Below are 11390 nucleotides of genomic sequence, written 5' to 3'. Positions count from 1 at the left end.
TTTTCAGACATTTATAAGGAACTTCCCCTTAATACAGAAGAAATCGTCAAGGTATTCTTTTGACACTAACTGAGCACTGAAGGGAGAAGTCAACCACTCAGAACTGAATGAGAAACAAGTAGTAGGAGGAACAACCTGTGAAAAGCCTTCAAAAGTGAGGAGGGATGAGAAAAGACTGAAAGAGAAGGGGGTGACATAAGCAAAGAAATGAGATAGGAAAACTCATACTGCTGTTTTGATGACTTAAGAGACTCCACAGTGGAAGTGAGCTGGTGATGCCTATTTCTCACACAGGCCAGAAGGTGGTGGTGTTCTCAAACAAATCTGATTTCCAGTAGTTTTTCAAACACAGATGGTTTGTAAATATAGTAAGACTACTTAAAAGACGTAATTTGTACTGACTGTCCCAAACTAAAAATAACCTGCCTAGAATATGGCCATATTCGATCTCATTCTTCACTGGTAGCATTCTGATAGTTAGAAAATATTTCCTTCTCACTTTGTTCTTACTGTGATTCCTCTCATTTAATGCTGCTGGATTTGTTTAACGAAGTATTTATTGTTGAAAAGGAATGTAGCAGTTACTGCCCTCTTGTCCCTAGCTCTGAATATAGAGGAACTTGCAGGTCATGAATAATCAAAGTAACAAACACCTCTCGGAATGGGCTGCTCTGTGTGCTCTGCTTCTCACATTGTGCCAAACAAGTGCTATTGATTGCCTAATTTACTGCTTATCCAGGCCCCAGATTAAGAAGTTTTTTGGTTTTATTATTTTTTTACTAGGAGACTCACTGTGTTCACAAATTATACAGGTTTCCTACGTGTAAGTACCTGACAGAACTCCAGCGTCAATCAAAGCTGTGGACTTCCAGTCCTTGTTCTGGTATGATCCATCTGGCTGTTGTTCCTTTCTGAACAATACTGCCTCAGCTTTAAACAACAGCAGGACTGATGCATACCCTGCAGGAGATATTCCTTCTGAAATTACCTTAAAACTTTAGTACTGGATTCAGTGAGAGTACAAGGCACTAAATATTTAAGCAGGTTAGACATTTACTCTAAACATGCTTTTTAAATTACTACTGCTCAAATCCTTGTGTTTTCTCCATCCTTTCTACCAAACTATTTAGTGCTTGTTCCGCTAGTGTTACTTTTTTTTCCCCCAGCATTGCATACTGACCAAAGATGATTTTTCTTGTGACACTCTTGAACAGATCAATCCCTCAGACACCATTCGTATAGTGAAAGTCAGCAAAATGGATGTCTGAAATCAGCTAAGCCCAGATTTTGTCTATTTAAATGCTAAGTACTCAGAAGTTCCATTTAACTTTACTTCCACTTGAAGTCTACTGGAACTGCTAAGCACTTCTGGAAGTCAGATCATTTCTTTACTTGACCATTTATGGGTAAGCCCATCCATTTTGGAAAATCTGGGTTGAATCCCCGTTTCAGCTGTTGTGCAGATAAAATGACGCCTCACAATTCTGTAGCAACACTGTAAGGATTAAGAAGTCAGTGACCACTGATACCTTGAGGAGCAAGCTTGCTTAAATATTAAGTCTGTGAATAGTTATGTAGAAGCACTGCCTAAAATTGCAGAGACAGCTGTTGACCCAACAGGTCTCACTTCCAATGTTGCTGTGTAAAATGTTCAGCTCTTGCTGATGCTGTTCTTCATGAGATTTTTATGAGACTGTAAGGAGAAGACATGCATTTGAATTAGCATGAGGAACAGTACAGCTGCTATTTCATCCTATTTTTAATCCAAATCATTCTCATTAACTAAAATGTAGAGGAAAAGGCAAAAGCACCATATTGCTTTTTGATGCAAAGTGGGTTTTTTTCCACATAAATGTTGCTGGCAATGACAGATAGAAGAGATTTAGCATGGATCCAGGCTTGGAGAAGGTTTTTCCAATAAGCAGGTGATGCCATTTTTCCTGTAGAATTCTGCCTGCACGTGATTAATCCTTGCATGATCTCTGATCGGCTGCTCTATGGGCTTATTTATGCGTCTCCCGTACTCTGAAGATGACAAAACAGCGACAGGTCTTGCCATTTCCTGTGAAAAAATAAAAGTCTCCTTATAAGAAAATCACAGAGCGAATACTTGGCAGTTATCTGTTGCTAGATGTACTGTGGCCAGGGGCAAAATAACAGAACTGTACAGCATCTGCTATACGGATGTACATTTATTTAGCAGTGATCCACACTCTTACTGTTCCATCCCTGACCTAGTTTTTTACGTGTATTAATAAATCATGAATGTATCACTAGATGACAAGATGATAAGATACGGAGCTGTGCCATGAGTTACTGTGGACTGATAATTTTTTACACGCGTACACACACACACACACACACTGGAAAGTGGCACAGATTTTATTTTCATTCTTATTTTTGTTGTGCACTGACTTGCATGATTCATTTGAAAAATAGGAGAGATTTAATTTTTGTCCCGTTACAGGAACACCTACCCTGCTTGCACAATTCCGTGAAAGCACCGCATGAAAAAAATCAAAGCCTAAAGAAAAACCCTGAGCAACCACTAGTCCACACAAGCTTTCCCTGAAGGACATAAAGCATATACTACTGTATTTTTACACAATGAAAGGTTTTACTAAAAATGCTTGTAGCTGTAAGATTACAGAAATAACTGCTCTGCAGTGATTGGAAGTGGACTTGGTGAAAAATAACCTGACCAAGAAAAGATTATTTTAAGCTTGTTCTTAGTAAACTGCACTTTAAGTAACTGTGCAATCACTATCTGCAATCTGCAGTTCCTTCCTGTGCTACAGCAACGGGGAGCTCTGGAGTCAGAAGGGAAAGACAGGATTTGTTTGTTTTTCTTTCCCTAGCCAAAGGTCTCAGATTTATCAGGCTGCTTGTATGTTTGCGCACTGGCTAACACAGTAAGTGTTGGTCCCCAATGTGTTTACCTAGTCTTACAATATAAATAATATCTAAAAGGAGAATCAAAATGCGGATGCCACACCACAGTTTGAGTGCAAACAAATTTCTTCTTTGCTACAACAGACACAAGTTTGAGCCATATCAGCACTTATGATAGAACCCATGAAGTACATGAACCTCTGCATTTCCTGCGAGGATGCAGGTGGGAGCACAGATCCGAGGGGTCTCATAGCAGGGCAGTCAGCTAAGAGACATTTCCAGACTCGTGGACAGAACTGGACCTGAGATTCTTGAGAAGATGCTGTAAACTCTTTTTTCAAAAAAAAAAAAAAAAGCAGCCAACAGAAAAGCCCATTCCAAAACAACCATTCATCCCCCAACTCCCCCTCAACCCTTCCTGCCTACCTTGCTCCACCCCATTAAAAGCTATTCAGTACTCCAACTTTTAACCCCACCAGCATAAAAATCAAGTCAAGAAGAGTGGCAGGCAAAAAATAAGACCATTTCCTCCCCTGCCCCAGTTGTGGATAAATATTGAAAAAGGAGAAATGACAATCTTTGTACCATCAGGAAAGACTTTGCTAGCGATACAGGGTTTACAGTGCTAATGTCAGGCAGCAGTATGTAATTCCGATAGTTTGTGTTTCCTTTAAATAAATAAGATTCAGTTTTCAGCATCCTTGATAGCACAGCACTGACTGTGCACAGTGGCATTTCATCTTTGCAGGTTCGGCATTCAGCAGATTTCAGATTTTCCAACAGTTGGCTGGGAAGCGTCCTGCTACACGCCTTCGCAACGGGTAATTCTAGCGCTGCTAACGCTTGAAATCAGCAACGGCAGCCTTGTGCAAACACTCCGCTGCAGTCACTGTGCTACGTGTAGCTAAACTGAGTATCTGTGACTGTACTCTTGGATTCCCTGGGTGCACCCAGGCTCTCTGCAGGAAATGAAGGGCTTACTTGCAGTGGTTTGGTTTTTTCCACTTCAAGGAAAGCAGTGTACTGTGGTGGATTCAGCCTGTCTGCTTCCAGTGTTGTACTATAAAGATGTCAATTGTGGCCTCTTTATTTATTATGTTTTATAATACAGTTATTATTATATAAAGTCTGTGAGGGCCACTGAGGTAATTAAAGAGCAGGAGTTGAGTATGTGACCTGCACTTAGTTACGGGTAAGTCCAGTGTTGGGTGTCATCACGTACAGGAGGATCATGTTGTAACATTTAACAGCTGTGGGTTTGATGTGTCTCCATGCTAATTAAAGGGCTGGATTAAGGGACACCTGTTCAGGCAGAGTCCCTTGCGTGCACTGCCCAGCAGAGATATGAATTCTGGCCCATACGTGTTCGCTTTAGGAAGCAAACTGGTAGGAAAGTGAGTTTTGTTGATACAAGAGCTCAGTAAGAAACCTTAACTCTGCATTGATAAACTGTTTCTACACAAATTTCCCAGCTGGAGGTTGGGCTTGGTATTGGGAGAGGGGGGTTGGCTTTGTTTTGTTTAAATAAAAAGGCCCACTTTTAATGAAAGTAGTCACTTACATGGCTTTTGGCCTCATGCAGATTTGCAGTTGAGTTACCGGGCATGAGCAGGTGATGGTAATGGGCACTCCTGGAATTCCCTTCGGAGCACCTAATACTCCCTGCACTGTCTGATAGAGTTGAAGGGCATTATGGCTATGCACTTGCACTGAAATGTCTGGCATATATAGCTGCTAGTGAGATGAATCACAAGCAGTGGCCTTTGTCACAAAATATCAACAGTTTTATTACACAGCGATTACATTAATTTTAACTTTTGTCTCTCTTCCTTCTTCCATCTCTATCATACATAATCACCAACACGGGCAGCCTACCCATCTCTTTACATCCCATGAACCCACTGGGATTTTGAGGCCATTAACACACAGACATTGCACTTCATTTGGTTTTTGACAGCCTCTGCCTCTGTGTGTGTGTATAAATATAAGTGTATATATATATATATACACACACTCGTGTATGTATGTGTATTATTCAGATGCTGCATGGGAAAATACATACGCACATATAGGTGTACATATTATAGTATTTCTGTTTTTAAGGCAACTGTTTAAAAACATGGCTGCATACTTCCTTAGCTATCAGGCTGCACACCAAACCCAGATTCTGCTGGCCTTGAATGCTTTGCTCAGCCTTTTCCAGGCATGTCTGTGGTCTTCTGATCGACCCCTTCTTTGCATTAGCTCCCTATGAATTTCCTTCCTGCAGGGCAATCTGGTGTAAGTTAGCGTAACAAACTCGCCAGCTTCACAGACTTGGGCTCTCTCAGCAAATGCTGGCGTAGGGAGGGTGGATGTCAGAGGACAGTGGTTGAGTTGGGGCCCCTGAATCTAGTCCTCTCAGGGAGAAGAGTTTTCAAGCATCACAGAAATAGCTGCAGGACCACCTGAACTGCAACTCTCAAGGGGCACAGACAGTTCAGAAGTCACTCTCAGTGACCCTGAAGCTCTGTAACAGAGGGTTTGCCTTCCTGTGTGTATCTCTCTCCCCATACTTTAATTTGCATGTGGCTTGTCACCTGGAAATCTACAGGATGCCAAAGAGCAGGAGCTAACTCAGGTGTCTTCACTGGCTAATGCTTTCTCCTAAACCTTCAGGCTGAGGACAATGATGTCCTCCTTCCGATTCCTTTGCTACCATATAGGCTGCATTATAAAGGGTAAAACAATGCCTATAGTCTCCAGCCATGTCAAAAAGTACAAAATACCTTTAACAAAGATAATCATGAATTTATCAAAGAGTTACCTCCTCATTAATGTTAAGACCATGACTCTTTGCGTGTTCTCTGTCACATCGGTGAAGACTTTTGTTGTAACCCTCTGGTCTTTTAAAAATGGCATCATAAGTGGAAACATCTCCTGTCTTGAGAAAAAGGGAAAAAATGGCTAATTCACAGTATTGCTTTACAGGTTACAGAATATATGTAGTCAAATCAATACTTAAACAGTGCACATATAGCATTAGATGATGACAACTGTAATATTACTGAGCTACCATTAGCAAGTTTGGGTCACTCCTTTGGAATAGTGTGCAATAAAAATACCTAATGACATGTGATATCTTTTTTTAAGTCTGTTCAGCTCTGAAATTTCCCTTGTGGCAACTTACCTCATTTTTCCCTGTAATCTGTTGTAACTTTTTGAAATTTAACTGCTTTATTTGTTTTAATTTTCTGAACTTGATATTCTCCTTCCTAAATTCATATATTTGTCAAATGATCTGGTACTGTAATGTAAAAGAAAAGCAGGCAGTTTCAAAATTCATTTGGAATGAAAAAGACAAAGGTATCCTGCAGTGGAATCACCATTTAATTTCTGATTAAAGCAGAATTGGGAAGAGTTCAGAAACATGCCACAGTGGTAATCCTGTGATCCAGTAGTATGCATGTATCTGTCACGTATGAAAATACAGCACACCCCAAGCCAGAATATTATTGTATTTATGATACCTGTTGACATAGTTGCATCCAAATAAGCAACATTAAAGATCTGATCTGCTAACAAATGCATTTGTGAGATCCAATCAAGAAGTTCTCATCAATGGAATCAAAGGAATTTCAAAACCAAAAAAGTTTTCAGGGAAAGAAAAGCAAAATCCCCTGTTGAAATACACTGTTAGTTGTTAATGAACTTCATTAAAAGGTTCATATTCTGGTAAACATGTCAATCATTGGTTTTATGCATGGCTGACTACAAATTTGAAAAATTGTGCATTTTTGGGGGCTTTTTTTTACCTCTAAATTTACAGTGTGCCCAATTTAGCCTTTGAAAAACTCTTGTATTTTGAGTCTTACAATTTACAATGCTATCCTCCAAAAATAGTCAAGTCAGGACAGGTTAAGAAGGCTATAATGGTTCCATTAAAAGGAAACTATAGTTAAGAGCGCTAGTGAGGCACTGCTGTAATCACAGGCTTCATTTGGAAGGGTATCTCCATTACTTGGTTCTGCCAAGAGGAGAGGTGGTTTGATATTTAACGTCTCCATCCCTTCATTTCTCAGAAACCATCAAGCCTCAGAGAATTTCAGGCATGTTCAAGAGCATCCTGCATCTGATTTGTCACTTCCATTATTATTACTATTTCTGTTCTTCCTTGCTTCTCCTTTCCTCCCCATAGTATCAGTTTCATTCAGAATTTTAGTGGGCATCTAATTTGTGCTCACCATTGGGAATGTTATTTGCTCCTTTGTTTTTATTCACGTGGCATTATTTGTCCATTGTGTCTTACCTGTGTCAGAGCAGATAATTCATTCTTTCTGGAACTCGCAGATAGGTAGCCAGCCTGTTATGTTAAAAACTAGCCCTGTCTCAGATGATCTGTTTAAGATCTTCTGCCAAGTGTCTAGAGGGAACACTTCTGTGCTCAATATAATAATAACTTTTTGCTGTTGTTTCTCTTTGTTGCCAAATGCTGACTTGGCCTAGGTGGTGGTGGTGGGAGCTGTTTCTTAAACCCATCAGAGCAAGTGAATCACGCAGAGCAGACAATCAATTTGCACTCAGGGCGGGCATCCTCTGTGTACTGCTACTAAAGCTAACCACTTTGCAAACATTCATTAATATCCAGACACACATAAAACCGCTAATAACTTTCTCCATGTCACAGAAGAGGAAACACAATGCAAACTGGCTACAGTAACTTATGTAAAGCAATCGAGGGAGCCACTATCAGCCAATGGATTAAAAGGCAGGAATTTCTGGCTTCTGGCCATGTGCTGAGCACATCTTCCTCTATTTCTCTCTGCTTCAGTCTCTGACACACAGTTGGTTTTAGGTATTTAAGCTGCAAAAAGTAATGAAATTCCTTTTCCTATATAAATAAAAAATTTCAAATGATCTAATTCCTTAATTGTGCAGAAGAATGGGTTGAATCTGCTTCCTCCCCTGTGGCTGAGGCCTGTGCTGTGAAGAAACCTATTAAACAGCTGTTACCACTTTTTGTTTCCATGCCACTGGAGCAGCATTTTCCACAAACCAGGTCATCGGGAGTGTGAAAGCAGACTTTATATCATAAGCAAAAGCTCTACCATATGGTTGCTAATTCTGTGCAGATTGGATAGACTGCGAGCTCCACCAGCCCCAAGTGCACCACACCAGCCCTCTGACCTGCCCTAGCCTTATTCTTGTTGTGCTCTCCCTACTGTGTTTTGTTAAGCATGGCACCAACTATGCCTGCTCACCTTTGATTCAGAGCACCTTCCCAAGGTAACGCTGAAATCAACACGAAAGAGTCTGAAATTAAAAATCTACCTGTCTTTTAGCAGGGCCACCCAGTCAATGCTGGAAATTTGCTGTTCCTTTAATGCCCAGCGCTGTGCTGTGGTCTGCACCCTGCCCATATCTCAGGGCCACATGACCTGCAAACTCTGACAAGTCACCAGTCATCGCTGCCCAGTGCTCTGCACATTTAGCAGCCTGTCACTTGGGTGGGGAGGGGATTCACAGGGTGTATTTATTGTTATTGTCATGGTTTAACCCCAGTCAGCAGCTAAGCACCACGCAGCCGCTTCCCCCTTCCCCCTCCCAGTGGGGTGAGGAGGAGGAAAGGAAAAAACAAAGTAAAACTCGTGGGTTGAGATAAGAACAGTTTAATAACTAAAGTAAAATATAATACTAACAATAGTAATAATGAAATATAATAATAATAATAGTAATGAAAAGGAATATAATAAAAAAGGAAGGGGGGGAGGAAAAAAACAGTGATACACAATGCAATTGCTCACCACCTGCTGACCGATGCCCAGTTAGTTCCCAAGCTACGATCCATGCCTCCCGGCCAACTCCCCCCAGTTTATATACTAGAAATGTGGGGATCGAACCCGCGACCTTTTTGTGTTATTAGCACCACACTCTAATCAACTGAGCTAACCACTGGGCATGACGTTCCATGGTATGGAATATCCCTTTGGCTAGTTCAGGTCAGCTGCCCCGGCTCTGCTCCCTCCCAGCTTCTTGCACACCTGCTTGCTGGCAGAGCACGGGAAACTGAAAAGTCCTTGGCTTAAGATAAGCGCTACTTAGCAACAACTCAAACATCAGTGTTATCAACATCATTCTCACACTAAATCCAAAACACAGCACTGTACCAGCTACTAAGAAGAAAATTAACTCTGTCCCAGCTGAAACCAGGACAGTTATCAATAAATACCTGTTGCCATAATACTGCTATATTACATTGATATAATAAACATTTCAGAACTTTTTAATTTTTTGGAGGCAAAAGCTGCTAAGTTCAATGTCTCATATGACTCTTTTCAGAGAGAGAAAATTTTGTCACCCAGGAAGTATAGCCCTGCTGAGCCTGAAGGTGTAAGATTGTTTTCATTTCTGATTTTAAATATGAGGACAGAGAGAATGAGGAAAAAGGGTGATATAATGCAGCAGAGAGTGAGGAGTGAGGCTCCCTGCTAGTCTACTTGAGTTGCTACATGTTAAGTGTCAGTTTAACACCTTCAGAAGCATTCAGTTATCAAGGCATATGTTGATGTTATTGTTATGAGTAGCTCTATTGATTTTCTTTATGAAAGCTGAGCACATGGAAAATTTGTGCAATGCACACTGAAGACCTTTTCCCTCGACTGAAAATGGAGCACTTTCTTATTAAAGGGTCCCCGAGAGTGTGCGTTACCAGAAAAAACACAGGTGCCGCATCCAACCCTAGTGACAGATGATGCCTTTCCTAGTGTTCCCCCTACAGACGTCTGCATTTCGGTGATACCACGTGCTCTGTTGGTCCTTAATCCTTGGCAAACCATGTCTCTGCCTTCTCTTGCCATCCAGTGAAAGGCATTACCCTCATTTTCCATCCACACGTAGCAAACACCCGTTACACTTCGCAAAGGCCTCTGAAGATGAAACCTGCTATTTAGGCATTAGATGGCCTAGCTCACGGCTAACGTGCGGCATTTCTACCAGCCTCTGAACTATTAATGGGACTTTTTTAGGCACTCGCCTGACCAGGTCCCTCATGATGAGGGCCGAGCCCTTGCACACGGACCGAGCACAATGTCGTTACGCTGTGCAGAAACCCACGGGGAAGGCTTGTCCCTCCGGCCCCGCCGGGCCCTGAGAGGTTCCCCGGCTCTGCCCGGCTGTACCCGGCTCCGTCCCGGCTCCCTCCCTTACCTCCCTCACCTTGGCCTCCCGGTGGAAATAGCTGAGCTCCGGAGGCCCTTCCCGTCTGGCCGGGATGCAGCTGAAGGCGGAGAGGGCGGAGAGGGGAGGCCGTCGCCTCCTTCCCGCCGCGCTACCGACTGCTTCCTCTGCCCCACCCGACCCTCCTGCGCCCGGGGTCCCCGGGCCGACCGGGGGTGCCGCCGGGGCGGGCGAGGCCATGCTGCCGGGCGGCCGCCGTTACCCGGCAACGCTCTGCCGCCGCCCGGCGGCCCGCGGGGAAGGGAAGGCGCGGGCGGCGGGGCCGAGGCGGGCAGGAGGGCCCGTAGCGCCGCGAAACGGGCTGCCGACGCGAGGAGCACCAGGCCGAGGCCTTCCCGGGAGCGACCCGGAGTGTGAGGCAGCCTGACAGGAACCGGCCCCCCGGGCGCGGCTGGGCTCGAGTGGTCGCGGCCCCGGGGGCCCCGGGGAAGATCTGGGTGTTTCCACAGAGTGGTGTTAAAACCTGGAAGTGTGGATTCCCGGGCACCCAGACTTGAGGTTTTGGGCCCAGTTTTGAGCAGCGGCCTCCGTGCCATCTCAGCGGCCAGCCTGCCCCGCGGCCCAGCCAGGGCTCCAGCACCGCCCTCCCTCAGGCCTGCTCCCTGATTCCTAATGTCCTTGGAAGCTGGGGAAGAAGGTTAGAGCAAAGGCTGGCCGAAAGGGACTGACTTGTTGCTGTGGCAGTTTGCGCTAATCCAGAAATCCCCTTGTAAGTGGAGAAGTTGACTAAAACCACACCGCAGCGTGGAGTTTCCACCAGAATGAGGACCCTGAGTCTTGAGGAACTTGGGGTTCCTTTGGCCAGCGCCTCCTCGCCCACTCGGGCGCAGGTTTTAATGGGATGTTTAGCCATTTCAGGCAATGCACTTGGAAATCTCTCTCACACACAAACACTCGTGTTGGGGGCACTGAAAGTAAGTGTCTCCCGGGTGCAAATCTCTAACAACAGATTGGCTCTAAAACTACTCTGCCCTAGTAGCACCTGGCTCCTAGTTTCAATACTCACCCCATGGTTATCCTGCTTTAATACATACATGTAAGTATGCCCATGCTGCTTCTTACCATGCTGCTTGGGGAGCTGTGACTAGCTTGGTTTGTTTTACCTTTCTTTTCTGCAACCACAGTTGCAGAACTAATGTGCCGTAGGTACAGCATTACTATTATTATTGCTACTAGTATCTTTTGGCAAGCACTTTCGTAACAGCGCTCTTACAGGCATCTTGAATTTTACTGAACATCCAAGATTTATTTAAAAAAACCCAACATTCAGAGTACCAGAAATC

The 11390-nt window shown here is 43.6% G+C and overlaps 1 protein-coding gene across 1 annotated transcript; it reads right to left on the bottom strand.

Moving 5' to 3' along the window:
- Nucleotides 1–1705: 1705 nt before the first annotated feature.
- CFAP90 (cilia and flagella associated protein 90) lies at nucleotides 1706–10287 on the bottom strand. Its single transcript, XM_050890882.1, has 3 exons — nucleotides 10087–10287; nucleotides 5699–5815; nucleotides 1706–2062 (listed from the first exon to the last, which is right to left on the bottom strand). The coding sequence occupies exons 1-3, from the start codon at nucleotides 10285–10287 to the stop codon at nucleotides 1883–1885; spliced, it is 498 nt and encodes a 165-aa protein (XP_050746839.1). The 3' UTR covers nucleotides 1706–1882.
- Nucleotides 10288–11390: the final 1103 nt, after the last annotated feature.

The sequence above is a fragment of the Gymnogyps californianus genome, chromosome 2, assembly GCF_018139145.2.
Source record: "Gymnogyps californianus isolate 813 chromosome 2, ASM1813914v2, whole genome shotgun sequence".
Lineage (NCBI taxonomy): Eukaryota > Metazoa > Chordata > Aves > Accipitriformes > Cathartidae > Gymnogyps > Gymnogyps californianus.
Note: the sequence above shows the minus strand (reverse complement) of the source record. Positions and strands in the feature narration are given on the sequence as shown.